General features: G+C 39.4%; 3 protein-coding genes across 9 annotated transcripts in view; 2 read left to right on the forward strand and 1 right to left on the reverse strand.

The window, feature by feature from the left end:
• Nucleotides 1-7,494, forward strand: part of sos2 (son of sevenless homolog 2 (Drosophila)) — a 43,973-nt gene extending 36,479 nt beyond the window's left edge. Inside the window, 8 exon segments of the mRNA XM_037746273.1 lie at nucleotides 900-1,017; nucleotides 1,193-1,365; nucleotides 1,460-1,576; nucleotides 3,012-3,276; nucleotides 3,537-3,581; nucleotides 3,749-3,852; nucleotides 4,374-4,466; nucleotides 4,468-7,494. Coding sequence (XP_037602201.1) covers nucleotides 900-1,017; nucleotides 1,193-1,365; nucleotides 1,460-1,576; nucleotides 3,012-3,276; nucleotides 3,537-3,581; nucleotides 3,749-3,852; nucleotides 4,374-4,466; nucleotides 4,468-4,887 — 1,335 coding nt within the window. The 3' untranslated portion in view covers nucleotides 4,888-7,494.
• A 652-nt stretch (nucleotides 7,495-8,146) lies between these two features.
• LOC119474313 lies at nucleotides 8,147-17,439 on the reverse strand. 5 transcript variants are annotated; one of them, XM_037746276.1, is made up of 16 exons: nucleotides 17,321-17,439; nucleotides 16,857-16,974; nucleotides 16,526-16,613; nucleotides 16,389-16,433; nucleotides 15,950-16,114; nucleotides 15,139-15,239; nucleotides 14,210-14,334; nucleotides 13,726-13,846; nucleotides 13,368-13,506; nucleotides 13,178-13,273; nucleotides 12,994-13,083; nucleotides 12,514-12,659; nucleotides 12,282-12,383; nucleotides 10,451-11,117; nucleotides 8,597-8,703; nucleotides 8,147-8,464 (listed from the first exon to the last, which is right to left on the reverse strand). In XM_037746276.1, the coding sequence occupies exons 4-16, from the start codon at nucleotides 16,428-16,430 to the stop codon at nucleotides 8,362-8,364; spliced, it is 2,004 nt and encodes a 667-aa protein (XP_037602204.1). In that variant the 5' UTR covers nucleotides 16,431-16,433; nucleotides 16,526-16,613; nucleotides 16,857-16,974; nucleotides 17,321-17,439; the 3' UTR covers nucleotides 8,147-8,361. The 5 variants fall into 5 exon arrangements, with proteins under 5 accessions (XP_037602204.1, XP_037602205.1, XP_037602206.1 ...); XM_037746277.1 differs by lacking the exon at nucleotides 16,526-16,613 and having other exon boundaries at nucleotides 14,210-14,331; XM_037746278.1 differs by lacking the exon at nucleotides 16,526-16,613 and having other exon boundaries at nucleotides 12,282-12,380.
• Nucleotides 17,440-19,114: 1,675 nt separating this feature from the next.
• cdkn3 (cyclin-dependent kinase inhibitor 3) lies at nucleotides 19,115-24,507 on the forward strand. 3 transcript variants are annotated; one of them, XM_037746280.1, is made up of 8 exons: nucleotides 19,121-19,192; nucleotides 20,379-20,478; nucleotides 20,584-20,639; nucleotides 20,752-20,796; nucleotides 21,680-21,902; nucleotides 22,381-22,412; nucleotides 22,591-22,694; nucleotides 23,950-24,507. In XM_037746280.1, the coding sequence occupies exons 2-8, from the start codon at nucleotides 20,399-20,401 to the stop codon at nucleotides 24,037-24,039; spliced, it is 630 nt and encodes a 209-aa protein (XP_037602208.1). In that variant the 5' UTR covers nucleotides 19,121-19,192; nucleotides 20,379-20,398; the 3' UTR covers nucleotides 24,040-24,507. The 3 variants fall into 3 exon arrangements, with proteins under 3 accessions (XP_037602211.1, XP_037602208.1, XP_037602210.1); XM_037746282.1 differs by having other exon boundaries at nucleotides 19,142-19,192; nucleotides 20,382-20,478; XM_037746283.1 differs by lacking the exon at nucleotides 22,381-22,412 and having other exon boundaries at nucleotides 19,115-19,192.
• Nucleotides 24,508-25,059: the final 552 nt, after the last annotated feature.

Below are 25,059 nucleotides of genomic sequence, written 5' to 3' on the forward strand. Positions count from 1 at the left end.
TCATCAGAAAAAAAATGTTGCACCAATTTGACTATGTATTTTCACTTTATGGTAGCCTTTACTAAACCATTAAACCCCTAAAGGCCCAGACACACCAAACCACCATCCAAGAACTAGCAGCCTCACGTCACCTTTGTCTTAGCCAAAAAGTTGCACTCGAACACACCACAAAGACAACCGCCAACGGCGAACTCCCACGTACGTTCTCTGCCTGCGTGAGATGAAATAACTCTCCACACCAGCCGTTTGCAGTCGCAGTTGTGTTCTTCATTCAAAAAGGGAAACAGGAAGACCGAGGACTGTGGATATACAAGCCGTTGTTATGCTATGTACATGAAACAAAACATGTTTGTCGACCATTTTCACACCACTCTCACTCACCACTTAGCTTCTTTCCAGATGGCCATGTCGCTGTGAAAATATCCGTGTACTGGAATGATCAGATGAGATGAAGATGAAAAATTAGAATATATAAAATTTTATTTTGAAGATAATTTATTTTGATTAAAACTGGGCATTTTTATGTATTTTTGGGAGTTTAAAATGTTATAATTAAATTTAAATGCAACTAAAACACTTCTTATTTTATTGTAAATCGCATCATTTTGGTGGGAAAATTTCACATACACTGTAAAAAATGTTTATCTTATCTGGTTTTGTGATTTAATTGAATCACAACTAACAAAAAGAATTGTTTGTATCAAACTGCTGAGTCATGCATTTCTGTTTGTTATCACATTAAACATGTACAGCATGTTAAGATGCTGGCTTTTTTTCCGCCTGCCACAACAACTAGCTATTAAGAAACATCTAATGGTTATTGTTTTGATGTGTATTTTGATCTAATACTGAATTCAGAATATAATTTATGTGACTTTTACTCCCTCCTGCACCCACAGGCAATACCAGAGAGGAAAAAGAAAATCCTGGAAGAAGCTGTGGAGCTGAGCCAGGACCACTTTAAGAAATACCTGGCTAAACTGAAGTCAATAAACCCACCCTGTGTGCCTTTCTTTGGTAAGTCTTCTGCAGGGTTGCTATGGATCCACTACAAGTGAAGTATGAAATGAGTCAAAATAATATGTATATGTAACTGTCTCTTTCAGTCACCGTTATTCATTATTAAACCAACAGGAGTTTTAAGTTTCTGTAGTGTTCTTCTCTTGACCATCAAACTCCTCTTCATCCTCAGGTATCTATTTAACCAACATCCTGAAGACGGAGGAAGGCAACCCAGACTTCCTCAAACGCCACGGCAAGGAGCTGATCAACTTCAGCAAGAGGAGGAAAGTGGCTGAAATCACAGGAGAGATCCAGCAGTATCAGAACCAGCCCTACTGTCTGAAGGTGGAGCACGAAATCAGGGTGAGCGCTCAATCTTTTTATTTTCTCTTTGTTCTTTCAACGTGTTTCATAGATCCTGAACTCAAAACATGTCTTTGTTTTTGTCGTTGCACAGAGGTTCTTCGAGAACCTGAACCCGATGGGCAACAGGAGCGAGAAGGAGTTTGCCGACTACCTGTTCAAAATGTCTCTGGATATTGAGCCACGGAACTGCAGGCAGGCTCCTCGATTTGTAAGTGTTCAGACTGCAGTGTTTCAGTTGTCGTGACGTTTCTTAGTTTCAGTTCTGTGCCATGTTTTAGTCCCAAATACATATTTACTGAAGATTTCAGAAGAAAACATTGTTTGGATCTTTGATCATGATTCAAAGGGCAACATATTTGTTTCTGTAGTAAATTTGCCCATTTGATAGCAATGTCTTTTTGTATCTTGTTTAGTTGTGTTTGTAGCAGCTGAAATGAGGAACGGCAGCCTGAAAGCTGCACTAGGCAGCTCTGGAAAAATCACACGCTTACTTTGTTGAAGTTTATATAACAGAACCTCAGTTTCCCTACTATTGTTTTAGAATTCCCTAATTTGGGCTCTATCTATCGATCTATCTGCTGAAGTTCATTGTGCGTTCTTTGGTGGCATCTCTCCCATTATTTGGCATGTCCCAGAGCATGGCACAACACCTGCCCTTATATAGTGTAGTGTTTGGCAGGCGTTACCTATGCTAATAATAAACAATCGGCCACACGCTTCCAATTTACACAAGAACAAGAGGGATAACCTCTTTCAGCACACCTGAGTAAGAGCAGATTTGGATGGTTAAGAGCGTTTGGTGCATCTGGAGTTGACCTTTCTTAATTTTTCTGTTAACAGAAAGTTAAGAGAAAATTTAAAGGTCCCATATCATGCTCATTTACAGGTTCATACTTGTATTTTGTGTTTCTACTAGAACATGTTTACATGCTGTAATGTTGAAAAAAAAAATTATTTTCCTCATTCTGTCTGCTTGAATATACCTGTATTTACCCTCTGTCTGAAACGCTCCGTTTTAGTGCATTTCAACGGAATTGCAACGGAATAGCGTTGCTAGGCAACAGTTTGGGTCCATGTTTACTTCCTGTCAGCTGATGTTATTTATATACACTGCAACAGGAAATAAACTAGGACACATTTAGAATGTTTATGATTAAAACCGTGTAATGGTCTAAATATCGTATATTTGTGACATCACAAATGGACAGAAATCCTAACGGCTTGTTTCAAACGCGCAATTTCTGAATACGAGCCGTGTGTATTTCTCCATATATTGAGCGTTTTTATAGTTTAACGGTATTTATATTACACTTAAACCTGCTTTATAATATAAAAAAACATTAAAATCTCACTTTTTACAATATGGGACCTTTAAGATAAATTTAAGCGAATGTTTCCGCATGATGCCCATTGTCCCATTACTCGAAATCATCCCCACATCTCGCTGAGAACAGTTTTCATAGGTACTGTTTCTTTGGTCTGAAGTAGTTCCAAGGGAAAATACTAATTCATATTTTTTGCAGTAAAACTTTTGCCTTTGAGGTAAAGACATATTTGAATGAGTTTCAGTGAGCACTTGGTTCTGAATGGGTTGTATTGGTGATAAAGTTTTCACTGTTGAATTTCTGTTTCCTGTCCTGCAGCCCAGGAAGACCATGTACACTCTGAAATCCCCGGGGATCCGGCCTGTGCGAACGTCTACCTCTGGCACCCTGAAGGGCCACCCCGTCCCCCTGGAGAGGGAGCCCCCGCATAAGATCACCTTCCGGAGCATCGCAGAGACCGAGCCGGAAACGCCGGCGTCGGTCTCTGTGCCCACATCTCCGAACACGCCGACCCCTCCGCAGTCAGCCTCCTCTGACCTCAGCTCAGTCTTCATGGACCACGACCTCAGCCTCTCCTATGGCGGTGAGTTCGGCTGACTCTGCAGAAATCACACTTTTGTCTGCACGTTAGTGGAGATGTTTGTCCCTCTGACATTTCACTTTTATTATTGCATAAAATAAACTTTAACTGTGGCTAAGTGGTAAGTCCTGTTCCTGAGCCACTGTCTGCATGCCGCCAGTATCTGCATGTTTTTTTTACAATGACAACATTTTGATCCAGTCAAAAGATCTCAGGTTTGTTCTTCTGAAATCAATCATCTTCTCCCTCTTTAAATTTTACAGGTATCAACAACCCCATATTTGCTCCTGTTAATCTTCCGCCTTCAAGTGAGTGTGGGCTTTTCTGTTGTCAATCAAGTCGTTTTCACCTGATTGTTTTCTTGCCTGACTGTCCGATGAATCATTCTTGTACCCACTCACTTTGTGATCGGTGTCTTTTATCCATACTGGGGTTTTTTTTCTTAACTCCACAAGTGTCTTTTTCTTGTTCTCAGAGTTCCAGTCTGCGTCTTGCGGCAGCCTCCACCAGCTCGGGGAGGAGCTGCTGAGGCCGCCTCCTCTGCCGCCACGAAGGAAAGACGCAATGTCTGAATCCAAAGTAAGAACAGGGCATCATTTCCCACCAATTAAACCCATAATTACAACACCTTAAAGGGATAGTTCGGGTGTTTTGAAGTGGGGTTGTATGAGGTACTTGTTCATAGTCAGTGTATTACCTACAGTAGATGACGGTCGGCACGCCCCCAGTTTGGAGAAACAGACAGGAGTTACCACACAGGAACAAAGTAATGTACTGCTGTGTACGGGGGAAGTCAAATGTTTTTTAGACACCTAAAAGAAAGGCCCACCTAAAAAAATCAATATCAGTTTAAGTGTACGCTATATTTGAGAATATTTTTGCTGTTTTACCTTGCCATGAAACAGCCCTTTCCGGTGGGGAACTGAAGCCATTGTATCCATTTATGCTCTCGCCAAATCCACCAGACTGCATTGGGAAAAAACTGTAATTTGATGAGAACCACTGCTGTACACCTGCACTGTGCATATCGGGGTGACGTGTTTAGTGATACATCTTCTTTTGACCCAGTTCTGATTTCCGTGTGTCTCTCTATGTCTCAGCTGAGCTCCAGGTCCGACAACCCCCCAGCCATCCCTCCTCGGCTGCCCCCTCCTCTGCCCAGGAACCAGCCTCGACCGCTCATCTACAACGGCCCCCCCCATGGACGGCCCCCTGCCCAGCCCTCCTCCGCCTCCACCCCGCGACCCTCTGCCCGACACGCCTCCGCCGGTGCCCCAGCGGCCCCCGGAGATCTTCATCAACTACCCCGTCAACATGCAGCCTTCCCCCGTGGGCCGATACCACTGGGACTTCGGCAGCTCCCCCAGCTCTCCGAACACCCCGCCCAGCACGCCGTCGCCCCGCATCCCCAGGCGGAGCTGCCCGCTCAGCGCCAGCCAGAACAGCCTCTACCCTCTTCCTATTCCCATCCATGCTCCGCCTGTCCCCCCGCGCCACAACTCCAGCCCACAACTCCCCAAACTCCCACCAAAGACATACAAAAGGGAGCTGCTGCTGCAGCCGCCGCCGCTACAAGGCCTCTCATTGGTGGAGAACACCGACAGCAGCCAGTGAGTCTGCGCTATTATGTTTTTTTTTAAACACCTAGAGGTGATCTTGAAATGCAAACTTCAAACTGTCTCCTGCAAACTACGACACAGTGGACTCAAGGCTACTGATCAGAAAGAATAACACTGCTCCACACACTCTTAACTCCACCCCGCCCGCCCTCCGCATCGACCAATCACACCCCCGCTGTGCCTCTCAGGGGATCAGTAGCTCCGCCTTCATCATAAACCCTCTGTGCCAATGAGAAACCCTCACCGGTGTGCCAGCTAATAAACAACAAGGAGTGTTTGTGTCTGTTTGTTCTGTACGGAGCGGGACCGTCTGCTCCTGATAAAAGTTCTCACCCTTCACACTCTTAACTTACACTCACCCCACGTCCCACCCCTCCGTCAGGGTGGGCTGAATGTGGGGGGCCTTGGACTTTGTAGCCTCAAATGTCATGCTTTGTTTCTTTGGGCATTGACATCATCTGGAGTCCTGCTGCAGCTCACAGATTTTTAAGACCTCGTCCAGGATCCACTCAGACGTAGCTCTTTCACGGTGGCTGTGAGCAGCAGACATTTCCATTGACTTGTTTTTTTTCCTACTAACTGATAAACAAACAGTTGCCAAAGTCTTATTTTATGCAGGGGGATAAGGGATTTTCTTTTTTTAAACAAATGTGACATTAAAAGAAACGCATAAAGGAGGCGACACTGAATCCCCCACCTTGTATCTCAACTGTACACTGTGACTGTATAGACGTGAGTCTGACTGTTTTTTATCTGAAGACAGGCCTCTCCGCAGCCACAAAACGTTGCCTTTAAAAAAAAATCCAACAGCGGTGACCTCTGACCCCAGGCTCTAAGTCCTCTCGGCCCGGATGGGACAGCGAGAGCCGAGAACACTCCATTTGCACATCGAGTTCGGGCAGCAGGTTTCGATCGGAATATTGAAAATATCCCTCGGCGGTGAGCGACAGAGGGAGGTCTGCCACGATATCAAACAGCACCGATCCAGGACGAAGAAGTTTTCTCCAACTCTTCGCGAGCTGATGTCTTAACCGATCCCCTTACAGACGTGCGCTGCTGTCTTGACACTGTGCTCTTCTCCAAAAGCCCCCCCCCCCCCATGACCAACTCTTCTTCATTGGTATTATAAATCAGCACTGGAAGCACGCAACCTCCCACCAGAGCTGGGTCAGCTCCCCCCAGTGGCTGCTCGAAATAGTACCTAAAAAAAAAAACCATGAAAAAGAGGAACTTTTTAACTTCTTCTTTCTGTCTCTTTCTTTTTCTTCTGCTTGAAAACATTTTGTTTCACTTTGGAAAGACTGAAATAATCCATGCATCATGCTCAGATGTGCCTTTTATTTTGTTTTCTACTTTACAGAAATAAGCAAAATGGTGTCTAAAATGCTAAAAAATAAAGTTGCCTATGTAATGTTTAGAACAAAGCTATACACTATGAAATTGTACATGTTTGTGGATACTGTGTATATATAACATGTATACACTAACTAAATAATTTGTATAAAGTGACAAGTTTTTTCCCTGTTGTATTGTACCCTCATCCGCATCTGTTCAGTCGAATATTGCCTAATAATCCAATGCTGCTACAGTCGGATAAAAAAAACTAAAAAAACAAAAACAAAACAAGAAAAAAACAGGTCACTGTCACTAACTTACTTACAGACAATCTCCAGTTGAAACACTGGGAGTATTAACTGAGGAAAGCCATTTTTTCTTCCCCGCCCCTTAGCTGTTTTAAAGCAATGAAAAAAAAAAGATATACAGTTCAATATGCCAAGCACTTACTTAGACGTGTGCTTCACTTTGTACATCCTACTAATTACCTTTTCTCCTTTTCAAAGATTTTTTAATGCTAACACTCATTAAACAGAGGTTGGAATTGTATTAAAGTTGCAGGTGAATATACGCAGACCTATATTCAGTTGCAAGTATTTGAGCATAGTGAAGAATTGGACATTTTTTTTCTGAGAAAACACACTTTGTGCACTTTAGGCTGTACTGTTGAAGAGCCACAGTTGTTATAGGTCATGTTTGTAAATGCAATGGTCCTATGCAACTGTTCAAACTCACTTTCTACATGGATCAGGGCAGAAAAACACGAGTCTACCGCCTCACTTTTATCCCCATGATGTGTATAAATAAACACCTGAGGATGTCTGACCACCACGAGCTGGATTTCGGTGAAATTTAAAAAAAACTCCCTTGTTTTCCTCCTTCTCTTCTCGCTGTGTTTTTGTGCACATGATGATTAAACTTCTGATCAAACTAAAAAATGTTTTTCAAACTAGAGATAAAAAAGGAGGACTTTTAATCGACAGCTGAAGTCAAATCACTTCACTGTCTTCACTCATGTTCTGTCCATTTCCCAAGTTTCCCAAGCCAGTATTGGTGGGGGTTAATTTTGCCAAATTTGTCTTTTTTGTTTTCTATGTTTGTTTGTTGTATATTTTTTTAAATCCCAGCCCTGACAGAATAACAGATTGGTTTTCCTCCAGTGGCACTGTAACAGCTTGATCCAGCAGTCGGTTTATTTGATGGTATGTGGCCTTTTAACTGCTTTGTATTAATGGTCTTGATGAGATTAATAAATCACCCAGTCTTATTTTGTACTGAACTACTCATTTCTCTCCTCGTTTTTTCTTTTATTACGGCCCGAGCACCGACAGCGTCGGCCAGCGAAGGCCTTTTTGAAACTAGGAATTATTCTTTTTCTTGGTAATGAATCGCCTTTTTGATGACCATAACATGCTCAAAAAGTTGTTAAACTTGGCACACTTATCAGACGTGGTGAAAATGTTGGTATTTTAAGGGTCTCGGGCTTGGCTGTTGTAAAATGGCTCACTAGCGCCCCCTAGAAAGTTGGAAAAATTCAGCCCCTTGCTCTGGTTTCACCTACATGTATGAAATTTGGCAGACAGATGTAACATGTGGAGACGCACAGAAAAGCCTCTTGGAGGTATGCCCAAAACTCAACAGGAAGTCAGCTATCTTGAATTTAATGTGCGATTTTTGCTAATTTTTAGCGTTTTATAGGCCGCGTACTTTAAACAAATTCCTTCTACAGATTTAATCAGAACGACTTGAAATTTGGTCAGGACCATCTTAAGACCTTCAGGATGAAAAACTTTTCAAATGGTGAGTTTTCACTCAACGACCTGACCGTGGCGTGGCGGCTATTTTGAGCCATTCGCCATGAAACAGGAAGTTGTTGTAGCTCCACTGTACATAGTCGGATCTTATCTTATCTTTTTTTGTTACCACATGTCAAAATGTAATCCAGACGATCCAAACAAAGATGACTGCCATGTTCATAAAGGGTTCAGCTTTAACAGAAAAATATATATATTCCAGTGTCACTGATTCATGTCTCCTTCAAAGAAATCACTTCGGCTCAGGTTTGGTTGTAACTTGAAAGTTTTGTGTGCAACAGTTTTTATTGATAGTCCTGTTGTCTCTGTGGAGGGGGGGGTCAAACTGTGCTGCAGGGTCCCTCGCTGTCCTCACTGTCCTCCCACAATCCTCCACCGCTCATGGCTGCTGCATGGTTACCTCTCTGCTGAGACAGGCCCGGTCTGAAGACATGGAGAGTTTTTATATTTATATCTGCACTGATAGTCACAATGCAAGTCTCTCGTGTTTAGTACATGTATCACCATCCTACCTAAAGTTCAAGGGTCATAATATTACCTGATGAAGGCTCTTACCTCAGGTTTTCTCTACTCGGGTTGAAATTGTGAAAGCTTTGCCTCGCTGGGACTTGAATGGGTTTGAAGCCTTGTTGTCTGTTGTCTTTCTCTGGAGCTGCATCAGCCTGGTGCATGAAGGGATGTGGATATACAGAGAGCAGGTGTGAGTGAGTGACAGGGAAACGGCAGCACAGAGTTAACAGGAAAATATCGGATCAGTTAATGGAAGAAATACACCAATTCTTTTTCACATGAAGGTCATTTCACCAGTCATTGGTGGTGCTACTAAGCCTGTGGAAACAGTTGTATAATGTCCTCACTGTGTCTCTGGAAGAGCTTTGCAGAACACTCAGAAAATAAACCTGATGGTGTGTTGTTATTTACGTAACAAACTGGATGTGTCTGGTTTTGAAAGGCGAGCGTTTACGAGGCAGGGAGGGTTTAACGAAAAGATGTTACCAAGCTGATTTGTGCATCTGACCATTCTTTCATAAATTTGCAATATGTAATCACTGGAGTGCTCCCGTAACATGTTTCTTTACATCCTATCCTACCCTCTCCTATATCTAGTCAGAACTTATTACCTGTGAATAGATTTCAGTGGACTTTGATAGAAAGTAACAGTATAGGCCAAATAACAAGTGATTTGTTTTTGATGCAGATCCAAGAGAGACATTTTTGAATAATATTTTCACTATTTTCTCAAGAACTATGAAAATCTGGTACATGTAACCCACGATTTAGGGCTGCAAGTAATGATAATCGAATATCAAAAATAATTGTTAGTTGCAGGCCTAATCATAATAAATTTTTGTACATATACGCACTACATGAACACCATTTTTGGCAAGAATTACTGAAATTTAGTTGTTAAATAGCTTTGGCACAGACAAGTACTGTGGCGGGATATTTTGCAGTTTACACGTTTCAGGTTGATGGCAAACGTTCAGAACATAACGCAATACAAACCAGCTTAGATTAAACAAACAAAATGTCAATAGCATAAAAATATTGAGGAGCAAAATAGTTTTACTGCCCTTGAATATTTAAAATTGACCGAAAGACACCTTTACTTTCACAATAAACTTCTAGGGCTGCAACTAATGGTTATTTTCATTGTTGATTAATCTGTTGATTATTTTCTTGTTTAATCGATGAGTTGTTTGGTCTATAAAATGTCACAAAATGGTGAAAAAATGTGAATCAGTGTTTCATAAAGCCCAAGATTACGTCCTCAAATGTCTTTTTTTGTCCACAACTCAAAGATATTCAGTTTACTGTCATAGAGGAGGAAAGAAACCAGAAAATATTCACATTTAAGAAGCTGGAATCAGAGAATTTAGACTTTTTTATCTTAAAAAATTACTCAAACCGATTAATTGATTATCAAAATAGTTGTTGATTAATTCAATAGTTGACAACTAATCGATTAATCGTTGCAGCTCTACCACGATTGTCTATCACTATAAAACACTTCTAAACATTTTCTTTTATTAAAACCACTATATGTAGATTTTGTGATCTTTCAAATATTCGGATGGCTTTTCTGCCTGTAAAAAAAAGACACTCCCAATGAAAACTGCAGTCTATGTGTTGCTGTACTGGTCTACCACGAGGTGGTGCCAAAGTAACATTTTCAAATTGTACTTAAATTGGTTTTCATATTACAAATTCTGAGGTCTGTGCAGCCTTGGCAGAAGTATATGCTACTTGAGTAATGTTTAGTTTTCCTCATGTTTTAAGTACATGCTACCACAGTGGCATTACTTCATTCTGGCCCACTTTCAAAGGATGCTGATACTGTAATATACAAAAAAAAGGCCCAGTATGGACAGAACATGGTGCTTATGTTTGTAACAGAAAATTAAATACCTGTTTGGATGGATCATCCCAGATGGGCCTGAAGGCACTTTTTGGATGTAGAGGAGGCGACCCCTTCCTGACATTGACCAGCCTCTTCCCGTGGGAGCTGACGAGGCACGGCGTGAGGCCGTCCCCACTCGGCCCTGCAGTGTTTCTCAGAGGAGGGTGAGGTGTCAACCTGGGAATCTGCCACCTCAGACACACAGTCCTCTCTCTGGGTGTCTCCCTCGACTGCTGCTGGCTATATGAGGGCTTCAACAGCACCGGCACCTGGCTGTCCTCCTCTTCATCCTCCCCACTGTTGCTGTCCATCGTCTCCCTGCGCAGGGTGCCGTCAGGGCTGCAGGAGGTGACGGAGGAGTAGTCGAAGGCTGAGGTGTCGTCTGGGTCCGTCTCACAGTCCTCCAGGCTGGGGTTGGTGTGAGGGGCCTCCAGACCCGTGGGCTGGCTCTGGCTGTAGGTGCCCTGACCTGAGTCGCTGTTCTCCCCCCACGCTGCAGCATCGGGGGTGAGGAGGGAGCAGTAGGCGTGTCCACAGTCACGGCCCGGCTGGTTCAGGAGGGTCCGGTCTCTGCCACAGTCCTTCCTCCTCACCGGGCTGCAGGACCAGCACTCCAGACGCATCGAGTGACAGCCGTCGACCCCGTTAGTGAGGCCGACTGCCTGCTGGTCTTCTCTGTAGGGAGGAGACTGGAGGTTATTATACCAGGACCCTTGCAATAACTGTGAGAGTGAGGGGCAGTGGCATTAAGGATGTGAAAACCTGTAGTACATTTACTAGTTTTCATTACTTCCTAACCTCCTTTTCTTATTCACACCCTTTTCCTGTCATTCCCTCCTTTCTTCCTTCTGTAATTTCTTCTTTCTTATAACTTTTTCTCATCTTTAATATAAATAGTTTTACTTTGGATTAGGGCTGTCAATCGATTGAGATATTTAATCCTGATTAATCATATGATTGTCCATCGCAAATTGAACGCATTTTTTAATCTCTTAAAAATGTACCTTAAAGGGAGATTTGTCAAGCATTTAACACTCTTATCAACATGAGAGTGGGCAAATATACTTGCTTTATGCAAATATATGTATTTAGTTATGATTAGAAATCAGTTAACAACACAAAACAATGACAAATATTGTCCAGAAATCCTCACAGGTACTGCATTTAGCATATAAAAATGCTCAAATCATAACATGGCAAACTGCAGCCCAACAGGCAACAACAGCTGTCAGTGTGTCAGTGTGCTGACTTGACTATGACTTGCCCCAAACTGCATGTGATTATCATAAGGTGGGCATGTCTGTAAAGGGGAGACTCGTGAGTACCTATAGAACCCATTTTCATTCACATATCTCGAGGTCAGAGGTTAAGGGATGGCCATGCCAGTTTTTCCTTGCCAAAATTTAGCCTACGTTTGGAGCGTTATTTAACCTCCTTCGCGAAAAGCTCGTATGACATGGTTGGTACCAATGGATTCCTTAGGTTTTTTAGTTTCATATGATGCCAGTATCTTCATCTTTTAGCTTTAAAACTGAGCCCGCTTCAACCTAAAATTTGCAAGTTGCAATAAAAAAATTAGTTCCATTAAAAAGAATTTACTTTAATTATCGCGTTAACTTTGACAGCCCTCCTTCGGATACTTTAATTCCTTTTCCTGCCAATGCTTTTGTACGTTTTCTTAAAAGGATCTGACTGCTCTTTCCATAACTGGTTTTAAGGCAAATATGCCATTTATTTTAATCCAGATCAGGCTGCAACATTTTTGTAAAGGTCACTGAAAGACTGCAGGTGGTCCCTCGCTTGCTGTGCTGCCTGAAGCCAGCAGAGGACGACACTCACCTCTGAGCTGCAGTGTTGGACTGATGCTGAGACTCTCTGGTCTGTTGGCTCCTGGTGCAACAGTTAGCAGAGGATCCACCAGACACTGACTCAGAGCAGCTGCTGTTCATGCAAAGAATGAATATTAATTAAAAATCTCAATAAACATCTAATCTGATATACAAGGCATCAACCTGAGTTTTAATACTTAAAGATCATCTGTGAGTCAGTTAATCCCTCATGGTGCCCTGACCTTTGTCCATCTCCTTCTCCTTCCTCCCATCGGACATCTCGCTCCAGGATCACATGAGACTGAGACAAAATGCTCCTCAGCGCTCGCTCTGTTCCCAGCAGGAGGCTGCAATCAGGATGCTCTTTACCCGTCCACTGCAGCAAGTTCTAGAGAAGGAAAATGGTGAAAAACTAAGCAATTCTTAAGCATTAGGGTCAGTTTAACTCTACGCTTTAATTTAATAAAAAAAGAAAGCTGTTAACTAGAGGTATTTTGACCTGTATTACCTCTAAAAGTGTTTCTAAATCTACTTAAAATGCTTTCAGTAGATCTCTGACCTTCAAGAAACATCCTCATGGGTTTTATTTTCTGCTCTAAATCATTGTTTTTGTGTTTTTCAGATGTTGGACGCCTCCTTTTAGCCATCCTCCACTCAACCTCCTCAACTTGGTGTAACTGCAGCGTCACATCAAACTGGACTCCTTATGGCTGCTGACTCACCTGAATGTGACTCAGGTAGCCGTGAATGCGAGAGACAGGTGCCAACAGCAGGTAGAGCAGTTTCATTTCCTCTCTCTCCATCTGGCCACTCTGTTAAATGCAGACAGGAAAATTTCCATCAGCATGTCTGGTCTCTCAGGTACATTATGGCTGAATGATAATGATGCTGTATCACTTATAATACCTGCATTTTCTCAGAATGATTTAGTCTGTTGAACTCCAGTGAGAGGAATGACGCCAGGGTCGTCGTGTATCCAAGGTACATATCTGAAAAGGTTGTCTGGATGACCCAAAATCAGAGCAACTGTGAGCATCTTCAGTGTTCATTTAGTGCAATGGACTGAAATCATTAAAAAGAAATAGCATCTACTTACGTCATTCTGGCCGATAAGCTGCACCAGGATGTCTCCAACCAGAGATTTCCAGTGTTCAGCAGATAATCGCTCCTGCAGGGTGTTTCTGAAGACCAGATGTCTCTGTAACAGCTGCTCCACAAACTTCATATACGTCTGACTGGATCACGACACAAAAAACAAGGCAGATGATGTCAACACATGAACGGAAATTTAAAGCAAAACTGATTTAATTTCAGTTTTTGCATCTGTGTTGTAGAATTGTATGTACCAATTAAGAATCTGTGCAGTTCAATTGTGTTAAAACATTACAAGCAGGACAGGAAAAGACCTGTGCTGTTGTTTTCCTGCTACGTCATATAAACTGTTTAGTACTCACTATGGCTCCACAGTCATCAGGTGAGCTGGTGGTGTCTTGTATTTATCATACAGCTGGTTTAAGGTCGACACGTACTCCCACTCAGAGTGCAGAAGTTGCATCGCCACCTGATGTCGTGCATCTGTGCAAAAAAAGAAAATATTAAGCGACACAGATGGGCCTTTCACTTGTAATGTTTATATCTCAACAAATAGTGTGACAGTTTTTGACTGAGCATCAAGTTTAATCCCTTATCTAATAATTTAAGTGTAGCTAACAGGAATAAATGGCAAACATCTACTGCTCAAGTGTTTTTTAAGAAGGTGCTTTAACCTTAAATCCCACACATTTGTATCACTTTAATTAAGTTTTAAAATGTATTTGGTGCAGTTGAAAACATCTTCCTGACAGCAGGTGTTTCTGGTAGCAGCTGTATTATTCCCATTAGATTATTATTGGTTGAATCACCTTTGTGTTCTAGGAATCAGGTATAAACTAAACTCACCTGTGCCTTCACTCAGTCCAGCTTTGAGTCCCTGCAGGAAACAGTGGAGGAGCAGTTTCCCTCTGGACAGACCGGCTGGTGGAGCAGACGAACAGTCACACTGACTCCGTTCTGCTGGATCACTGCTGATCAAAAGTGGACAGATAACAAAATGTCTCTCTGCAGGTTTGACATGTCTTATAAGTAATGTTTTACTGCCTGATGGCGAGGTGTCAACAACTCTTTTATGAGTTATTGTTTGTTGTTTGCCACTGAACATTATGACTAACCCTGCTTTCAGTCTTGCATAAGTTTTGGTATTTACAGTTTTAATATTTTTTTAATTTAAAAAGTGATTCCCTTTATGTTTGCTCTTTATTTCTTGTATGTGTTTTGTCCTTTAGAGCCGAGGTAGAGGGGGCTTAAAGCTTTCAGTATCAAGTAAAGGCAGATATGAAGGAATGAGTAAAGTCTGACAGAAAAATCAAGTCAAAAAGTTTGTCTTCCTTTGCAAAGTAAAAAGTAAAATGTGTGAGAGAGATGGTTTGTCACGGTCTCCTGAACTGTAATGTGATTTGTGTAGATTAGGGCTGTCAAACGCAAATTTGTTTTAATGCCACTAATTTCTTTAAGGCATTAATGCAATTGATCTTTTGGAGGTTGTAGAGTTGAGATCCTAAGGGATCCAATTTGGTACAACCCATGTCATACTAGCTTGTCGGGAAGGCGGTTAAATAACGCTCCAAAGTTACGCAAAATTTTGGCAAGGAAAAACTGTCATGGCCATTTTCAAAGGGGTCCCTTGACCTCTGACCTCCAGATATGTGAATGTAAATGGGTTCTATGGGTACCCACGAGTCTCCCCTTTACAGACATGCCCACTTTATGATAATCACATGCAGTTTGGGGGCAAGTCATAGCTCTGTAGTTTATATCTGTGTTTTTTTTACCTTTCTCTGTGTTTGGATGTGGAGCTCTTTCCATCCTGTTGAGGTCTCTGTTTGTTACTGTACAGCTGCAACACCTGACACCGCATCACTCCAAGTTCCTCCTGTAGGATGAGAAGACGCTGGGTAAAACTAAGTAAGTATCATCATTTCATTCTGTGTAATATCTGTAATAATAGATGCACATCTTTGATAGAATCCAGTCAAATTTCAGTGTTGAATGTGTTTGTGTTACTTTAAAGGTCCCATATAGTAAAAAGTGAGATTTTCATGTCTTTTTTTTTATAATGAAGTAGGTTTAAGTGCTTTATAAATACTGAGAAAGTATTGATACGCTCAATCCACAGAGAAATACACACAGCCCGTATTCAGAAACTGTGTCTTTAAAACAAGTCGTAAGGATTTCTGTGATTTTGTGATGTCACAGATCTACAATATTTAGACCACTTCAGTGTCCCAGTTTATTTCCGGTTGCAGTGTTTGTGAATGACAGCAGCTGACAGGAAGTAAACATGGACCCAAGCTGTTGCCTAGCAACTCAATTCCGTTGCAATTCCCATGTAATGTGCTAAAACGGAGCGTTTCAGACAGAGGGTAAATACAGGCATATTCAGGCAGACAGAATGAAGAAATTAAAGTTTTTTTTTAACATTACAGCATGTAAACATGTTCTAGTAGAAAAACAAAATACAAGTATGAACCTGAAAATGAGCATGACATGGGATCTTTAAATTATTATGTGAATATAACACATACTGTAACCAAACTTTTCACATTAAACATTTCCAAGCAGTTTAACTAATGTGAGTCTGACCTTCAGAGTCTCGACCAGAGCCTCCAGACGAAGAGCTTTCTTCTGGCAGCTCCTCCGGTTCTCCTCCAGCTCCTCCCTCACGTACGTGTCTCCATGTTGGATCTGACTGAGCTCCAGCAGAGCGCTGGTGAAGCCCGTCTTCAGCTCTGAGACCATGCATTGTAACTGACGGGACAGCGGGTATCATGAATATTAGTCAAACGTAGACGAGGCACAACAGCTTTGACTTTTATACTTCTGAAACTGTAATCATTGTAAGCTGAGGTAAATAAGAACATAATTTCAATGTCTAAACTGTATTTTGACCCCGGATTCTACTTTTGGAGACATCATAGGGGGTTTACTTACTATCTAATGCATTTTTTTTTAAATAATAAGAGCTTTAAATATGAATTGAACTGTCCCTTTAACGAAGCCAGGCTGCCTAATGAGGGAATACCTTGGAGATTTCAGTGACAAGCTCTGCCTCTTGGGGCTTCATGACCTGTACAGAGAGAGAGACACAAACAAGGCAGTTTGCAAACACACACCTTATTAATGTGCATAAACCATCACAGACTGTGCAGCCTGAATCACCTGTTTGATATCTCTAGACTGTAAAGCGTAAAGCTAAGTTTGGTTAAGTCCACTGTGCAGAGAAGAGCATGTTCTCCTGTGTGATTCACTCCAAACATATCAGATAACATTCACACAAAAGGGACAAAGCAGGGAGGTCAACCTGTGTTTTTTCTCAGTAAAGTGAATCTTTAACCTCTTCCTATCTGCAATGCATGGAGTTCAATGTGAGTAGTTTTAAGCACAAACAATATATATTTTATTCTTTCTAGCTATATATTAAAGCCTAAACATTTAGTAGAAGAGTTAGAATAACCATATTTAATGCCATATTGTTGTTTGTTTGTGGTACCTGCTCAGATGTTGCCCCTGCCAGCAGCCCCTCTGCTAAGGAAGTGGCGAGCCAGCCAAAGAGCTCAGCCCTGCAGGGGAAATGTCTGCAGGAGCCAAGATCCCTCCTTATAGGTCTGCTGCTGACAGAAGGATGGGCACGAATCAGCAAAAACAATATGCTATAGCCTCATGCTTTAATCCACAAATGCACCATTTATATATATACCTTTTAAAAACATTAATAACACATCTCTTTAGGTCATTTTATATCACTTCCTGGAATTAAAACATGCAGAAATCACATTTTTTTGTAGGTTGAAGGACTATGATGTGCATGCTACCTACTTAAAAGCATCTTATAGTATTTCTAAACATAATCATAATAACAGTGGTGTCCAAATATCAAATAATCCACCAAAAAAACACAAGACAAACACTGCTGAAGCAAAATAAGCTGTATAAAAGAAGCCATAGGACACTCACCTCAGTTAAAGCTCTTTAGTATTGCTTCTCCAAACATCTGAAAAGATGCAGTGAATCCAAAAAGACTTTAATTTCCAGTGTTTCTTCTTCTTCTGTGCAGTGTTTGAAGGCGGGTGTCTGGTGTCGAGCTGCACGCTGCTCTATGCTGACAGCAGATGTCCTGCAGGACCAGAGCTCAGTGAGCAGCTCTGTGATTAACTGAGGGAGTCAGGTTCACTATGAACCATGTACACATACCATAATGAAAGTATTGCATTATAATAAAGTTATTCACTGTAAGTTATTGTTCTGCATCTGTGCTAATATATTCTGTTATTTTTATTTTTATTTCACATATTAGCACCTAAAATGTTGCTCAAAGTAGTTTTGAAAGCTTTTTAATATGAAAATGTGACATTTTTTGTTTGATTTCCTACAAAACATTAGGTCAAATGATTTCTTATGGAGTGAAATATTAATGAGATAAGATCTAAAAACAACAGATAAAGGGCTATTTTATTAATATAATAAAAAAATAAGAACAAAATAAGAAATAAATTACAGAGATGGTGTTATATACAGTTCAATGCCTTAGATTATGTAAATTATGTGGGTGAAATAATTATGGAAAATATATCCAGAAATCAAGTAATGCAACTCCGGCAGCCATTATGTGTGTACTATAGCCTACATAATCAGAAGTACTTAATACTACTTAATACTATTTATCCCTGGAGGAAATTGGGGCATTACAGTTGGTCTTGTATAAACATTGAAATGTAAGAAAATAGAAATAAAGGACTATGTATGCACATGATGAACATAATGCTACAATATAAACAAAATATATGTAAAGAAAATTGAAAATGAGAATATATGAAATATGTACAAATATTTGCATTAAGACATGCAATATAATGCAAATATAGCCCAGGTATAGGTATGAATAATAAATAAAATATATGTAAAAATATGTTTAGACATAGTGTCATAAGTATGTGCAGTATATGTAATATACACACACATTCTTATCCATAATAACAATATATAGTTTGTGTATTTTTATATATATTTGATTGCATGGATTTACAACATGGTTCAGCTGATTGATATATTATTCCACTGATTAAACACCTTAAATATCATTAAATAAACAAATTATATCACCAATTTATATGAAACAGATAACTGTTTCTAATTTTTTATAAATATTATCACCATAGATGTTATCACCGCTCATTTTCTTTTTTGGAAAATTCTTTTTATTCCTTTTTTTTTCAGACATAGCATAACAAACATTACAAAACATAACACCGGTGCCATAATACAAAAAAAAAAAAGATATCTTACATTTAACATTTAATATGTACATACATAAATACACACATACACATTGCCTCCCACACAGAGACAGGTCCAGCCTTCTTCCCACTCATAGAGGTAAAGTTACAGAAAAAATAACATCAAATATATATTTTTAAATAATTTAATTAGTTAGTCAGAATTAAAAATAATAAGTACTACAATAGTATAGTTCATGGTGGTAAGATAGAAAACTTAAATAATAATATATATATATATATATATATAATAATACATATTAATTATAATATATAAATATAATATATATATATCAATATAATAATAATATATAAATATTATAATAAAAATAATAATAAATGTAGAAAAAAAGTAAGAAAAACAGCATGCTTATTTTCTTGACTCCGCCCGCGTGGATCACTCCGGAGCTTAAAGCGAGCGCACACGTGCCTAACGTTGTTTTGCAGAGGGGCGTGGTTACGGACCGGTACTTGAATCTGATTGGCTGCTGAGCTCAAGGAGATTTCAAATCGCAGCAGCAGCTGACGGAGCTGTCAAAACAGAGAGCGACTGGTGAGCATTAAAACAAAGATATACCGGTTATTTATACACATATATGCCTTTTTGTGATCCTACACAGCTCTTTAGTCTCTTCTGATAACGATTACATAAAGATATTAATGTATTTTACTCTCTGTTTAGTGTATTTTGGTCTGACAGTCGAGCTGCAGAGCTAATGTTAGCTCACCTTTCTATCAGTCAAATGTGTCTCAGAGCAACATTCATACACATGCGTTAATAATTATGCATGCATTAATGTTAAATAACGTGCTGTCTTCATAACTTTTGGATAGTGGAGAAAAAGCCAGCTACTAGCCAGACTATAGCATGTTTAATTCCTAGTTTACAGGTTGGTGTGTAGCCTAGCTACTTGCAGACATGTTGTCTTATTTAAAGGACCATGTGCATCATGGTTTCAGCAGGTTTTAGCCTTCATACAGTCTCATATGGTGAACAGCACAGGGGAACAACACCTGCATAATAAATACCTGCATAATGTTATTCAGTCAAGAACAAAAGTCCTGAAACAAGTACTACCTTTTTGTGTAGTGATCAAAACAAAAGGCCATCACCTCAGAGATAAATCAACAAAAAGTGAACATTATCAGCTTTATTATGGTAGTATTTATTTGTGGGCTATTGCATTGTATTGATTTCATATACAAGTTTTGTATTTTGTGTTTACATCATGCACTTTACATCACTGCATATAATTTAAACAGTATGCCATACAGTAAAACTATTATAGTCTTTATTCATTATTCTTTCTCATTATTTATAGTCTTATTGTTTGTTTGATGAACATCCACACATATAAGCCTAGGTTTGTAACAGCAATAACATTGTAAGTGGTAAAATTACTGAACAAGGGATTGCACATTTAGCCTTGAGTGTGTCCTACATTAATTAAGGTGATTTAGGCCTTTTAACAGAGTTTAGACTTTTCAGTGTCCCACATTTTGGACATGATTGTCCCACATTAGAAAATCAAGATTTGTCTGTGAAAGCTTGGCATTAGAGTACTGATATGTCTACCATTTCTTTTGGAGTGTGATATCTGCATTTTCTTTTTGTTGGTTTGATTAGGACATTCAGCACTAATAAAAGTGTATACAATGGGAGGTCAATAGTCTAAAAACAATTTCACAGATTCAGTTTGTTTTGTGTCTGAATTTCAACATCCTTCCTACCGTCTCAACAGTCTGTTGGGCTGAAGTCATGAGGACGAGTGAGTTTGACTCCTCATCTGATGAGGAGGAGGTCGGAGAGGAGCTGCTGACGCCTTTCAAAATCTCCTGGTGAGTTTCAGCTGTTTTTCAGTGAAAGTCAGTTTGTTTTTAAATGGTGAAATGTAAAATAAGCGTCATCATGTTCACGTATATTATATTCTGATTGGCTTTAAGGTTACCTCTGTCCATAGTGGAGTGCTCGCAGTTTCTTGGGATATGTGCACTACCAGGTAGAGTCGTACTTTAATCATTTTTTTTGTATCTGTATGTTGCTGTTTTTTACTTTATTGTAAGGTTTTGTGTAACTTACAATAATAAAATGTTTCTTTCTTCTGACTTCAGGCTGCAAATACAAAGATATCCGCAGGAGTCTGGAACGAGATGTTGGTAAGACGACCTTCAACTTTACTGGTGCTTCAATAAAACACACATATTAACTTTCACATGTATATCTTTTTATTTTTTTCACCTTTTGTTGAAATATCTCATACCAGTATATTTAAGAAATATAGTGTATGAGTGTGATGTTAGTTGCAGGATGCAACTAAGAATTATTTTCCTTATCACTTCATTTGATTATTTTCTCGTAGTTATTAAATCGTTTGGTCTATAAAATGTAAGAAAATGGAGAAAAATTAACATTTCTTAGAATCACAATTTCCTTACGGCTAATTATAACATCTACAAATCACTTGTTTTGTCTAAAACTCAACGATATTTAGTTTGCTCTCACATGAGACAAAGAAAGTCAGCAAATCCTCACATTTAAGAAGCTAGAACCAGAGATTTTTTGTCATTTTTACTTGAAAATGTACTAAAAAGATTAATCAATTTATCAAAATATATGCCTTTTAAGTGTGGGTTTTGAGTTCTCAGATTTATTCAGTGAAAATAAATGAACTTAAATGCTATTTAAGTCTGATTATCAGGCTTAGTCCAAAGGCCAACGAAGTGCTTTAACACTTTTATGTATTTGTGTAAATACATAGATGACAGAAAGTGAGGCCTCTTCTTTTCTGAAAATATTTTGTCAGTCTGAGGTCTTGTTTGCAGCAACAGTGAAATAACTTTTAATTCCTCATTTTCCAGCAACATGAGCAACCTGAAGCAGTGGTCTACCTGTACATGTGACATATTCCTGCACCGATAAAACGTCTTGTTTCAAGAACACCAGTGTCATGAGAGAAAGAGGCTGTAACTATAAGAACCTGATAGCAGCTGTTTGTAAGTTTTGTTGTTTTTTACATCTTTGCTTCGTTCTCGTTAACAGAGGAGCTCCAGAACCAGGGCGTTCAGGACCTGTTTGTGTTCTGCACCAGAGGAGAGCTTAACAAGTACAGGGTTCCCTCCCTGCTGGAGGTCTACCGGCAGCGAGGCTTCACGGTTCACCACACGCCCTTCCCAGACGGAGACGCTCCTGAGCTGGAGCAGTGCTGCCAGATCCTCAAAGAGCTGCAGGTCAACCTCGAGAACAACAGGAGGACTGTGATCCAGTAAGTCAACCGATCAGATTCTGAATAAGAAAAATAACTAGGAAAAAGTTGCATCAGTGTTCAACAAAATACACACAAAGAGAAACCCTCTAATCACGTAGCATATTTTATATTTCCCCGTTTATCTTCCTCTTTGTTCTGGATAAAAGAGAGAGATTTTAACTATGTAAATGTGAAGCAGGGTATTTTCTACTCAAGCATGCAAACTTAGAAACTGGGTAGAAAACCAGACATTGATGCAGCCATACTTTCTGTGACAGATCTACCCTTTGGGTTTTTAATATTTGAAGTATTTTTAAACCTTTGTGAAGTGCCAGACAGCCCCAGAGAACCAGAATACATTTCACCACAAAGACATCTATTTTCTGTAGCACAGTTACCCTCGGGACACCTCTCATTACACAACTGAACAATATTGCTTCCAGCTTTTAGCATTTGATGGGATTTTGCGCTTTTTTTCTCCTCCTCCTCCCTTCAGCTGTTACGGAGGCCTGGGACGCTCTGGATTAAGTAAGAATATTTTACTTTTACTTTGAAAGTTGTTCTCTGTGTCATTTATAATGTCAACCGAGATCAATGTGTTTTTTCTTAATATGTCAGTTTGTGTTGAAAAGTTTGACCTTTTTTCAAAATGTTAAATCAGTTTATTTCCCCGCTCTGATCTCTGATGGATGTCTCGTGTTTTCAGTCGCCGCCTGTCTGCTGCTTCAGCTCTCTCTAACAATGACGGCGAACAAAGCCATCGAAATCCTCCGGGAGCACCGAGGAGGAGGAGCGATACAAACAGTGAAGGTGAGAGGTCACTTTTCCTCCTCTCTCAATCTGTTGTGTTTGAGGAACTATAGCAGCTTTTGCATGTTTGCCTCATTAATCATGTACATATTTAGTATTCCTGCTGACCCATTTTCCACTGCATAGCATGAAGTTTAATATAAATGTCCTACTTTCTAGGTTGCTATTTGTTTTCACTTATTTCAGTATGTGATTAAAACAACTCAGAACTTGCTTACTTATGTTTTCTTTTACCCATGTTTCATTAGTGTTGCATGATAATAAACCATATCCAAATCCAGTGTTATGGACCCATTTAGGCCATGCTCTGTTTTGCATACATATACTCAATATTTGAGCCCCTTATTTTTGGTGAGGCATTTTTTACTTGGCAAAGGTAGTAGGTAAAAACTAATAATTACGGCAATACCACGGTTTTGCACTCTACAAGTTTTTTTTCTCTCGTAAATTTATGACTTTATAATCATGAAAATTTGTGAGTTTTTTTCTCATACATTTGCCACTTAAATCTCAGACAATATCAAAGTTTTTTTCTCGGAAATTTACGACTTTAATCTCTGAAATTCTGAGTTTTTTTTCTCTTATTTTTTTTTTTTTTTAACTACAATGGTCCTAAAACGTTGTCGTGTAGTTGGTCCACTGGTGCTAATGTGTTTTTTTCCAACTGTTTAATGTCCTTCTCTACATATCTTGGCCACAGTTAAATGATCCTTGTTAAAAAATATTAATTTGTGTCGTCAATAAAAAAATTAGTAAGTTATAAAACAAATCAAATATTGGATGATATATCTTTAAAGATCTTTAAAACATCAATGTTAGTGTTAGTTAAAAAAATCCAGTATTAGTCAGAGTCTGTGAATGTAGTAGCTTCTTTCATTAAAAAGATCTTTACACGTATTACCATGCACAAATAGTGTAACGTTTAATGAAGTCGTATAAATATAAGTGACAATAGCACACCCAATATGATGTCAAGCAAGTTTCAACTGTTTATAAGTTTTTGATTATGACTCTAACAGATTGTCTGCCTGTAGGGAGGGAATATATAATAATACTGATATGTTTTGGGAAATGGTCAGCAGTAATGTGAAATGTATTTCTAATTATTTGGCTAAAACATGCAAAACCACCAGTATGGTCCTTTTTTTTATGTTTCTGTAATGTTTGAAAAGTGCGATTGACTGCTCCTTCTACTATTATATTATTGCTTTTTGCTTTTGATGTTAAAGAACATCTTAATTTTAATTTTCCGTAGCAATACAACTTCCTCCATGAGTTTCGGGAACGGTACGCAGCCTATCAGGAGAGCAGAGAGGTTTCCACAGAGCGCTCAGTGTCTCGGTGATCACTTCTCCTCAAATGACTGAGCCGTGAAAATATTCATCTCTTCAAACTCTCTCCTTTGTCAGCGATTTTTTTCCCTGATTGTGTGTGACGTGTTATTGTATTCTCTAATGATTGCACTTTAATAGAATACTCTAATATATTGCTTTATTTTGTCCTCATTTTAATCAAATTAAAGACTTGATGAGGAAATCCTGCTGGGGTGTTATTAGTAAGTTTAAAAGGGTGTTTGCATTTAAAATAATGGAGGTTTTTGTTCTAAATGTTGAGGATGTTAACTGGGAAAAGGTCTCCTGCTGTATCTATACTCTTATTTTAAGACCAATGAGCTGCATTTTCTGAAATGGTCTTTTCTCTAAATCTGTAGCACTGGTACCTTCTTGCTCCTTTTATTAGCCACGTTGCTATTATGGCTAATAAGATGTGTATTTTTTGCTCATGTACTCATCTCCTTCATTGAGTTAAAGCAATATTCCAGTCCGTAGTAAGAGTGGGATTGTTTTATTTAGATTCAAATAAACTCAAGTTGTCATTTCCTAGATGTGACATGATGGGATCTAATACATAAAAATGTTGATTTTTATCTGACAGATGACCATCCCTTTCCCTGATAAATGTACACATTTGAAAATGGCAATAAATACTCTAGTATTCATGGAAACCTTTTGTCTAATGGCCTCGACTCTATAAAGAAATAATTCCACACTGCGAGGAGTGCTTGATATCTTGGAGACATAAAAAGTAAAATTCAAAAACATTGAATAAATAAACACTGGAGTTCTTAAACGCGGTGGAATATTTGGTGCTGAAATTAACAAAATGCACAAATGACAAGAAGTTTCAAAAGGTACATTCAACAGTATGGCACATCAGCAGTTTCCTATCAAAGCTCGAATGCAGAATAACAAAGTACTGTTGCTCCCTAATGCTGAATATATCACTGTACTGTTGAGTCTACCTTTTAGTTTATCGATAGCTGCGAGGGCGATTCTACAGAAATACAGGTCACATACACATCGCT

The sequence above is a fragment of the Sebastes umbrosus genome, chromosome 16, assembly GCF_015220745.1.
Source record: "Sebastes umbrosus isolate fSebUmb1 chromosome 16, fSebUmb1.pri, whole genome shotgun sequence".
NCBI classification, from domain to species: Eukaryota; Metazoa; Chordata; class Actinopteri; order Perciformes; family Sebastidae; genus Sebastes; species Sebastes umbrosus.

Excerpts from the sequence above, each read along its gene's own strand:
- LOC119474313 (XM_037746274.1), bottom strand. The coding sequence starts at position 16,430 with ATGAAGCCCCAAGAGGCAGAGCTTGTCACTGAAATCTCCAAG. Across the intron at positions 13,507-13,725 it reads CTGATGACTGTGGAGCCATA|TCAGACGTATATGAAGTTTG; the intron begins GTGAGTACTAAA and ends GTCGTGATCCAG. Across the intron at positions 12,384-12,513 it reads GGAGAAGGAGATGGACAAAG|CAGCTGCTCTGAGTCAGTGT; the intron begins GTCAGGGCACCA and ends TTGCATGAACAG.
- cdkn3 (XM_037746280.1), top strand. The coding sequence starts at position 20,399 with ATGAGGACGAGTGAGTTTGACTCCTCATCTGATGAGGAGGAGGTCGGA. Across the intron at positions 20,479-20,583 it reads ACGCCTTTCAAAATCTCCTG|GTTACCTCTGTCCATAGTGG; the intron begins GTGAGTTTCAGC and ends ATTGGCTTTAAG. Across the intron at positions 22,695-23,949 it reads GAGCGATACAAACAGTGAAG|CAATACAACTTCCTCCATGA; the intron begins GTGAGAGGTCAC and ends AATTTTCCGTAG.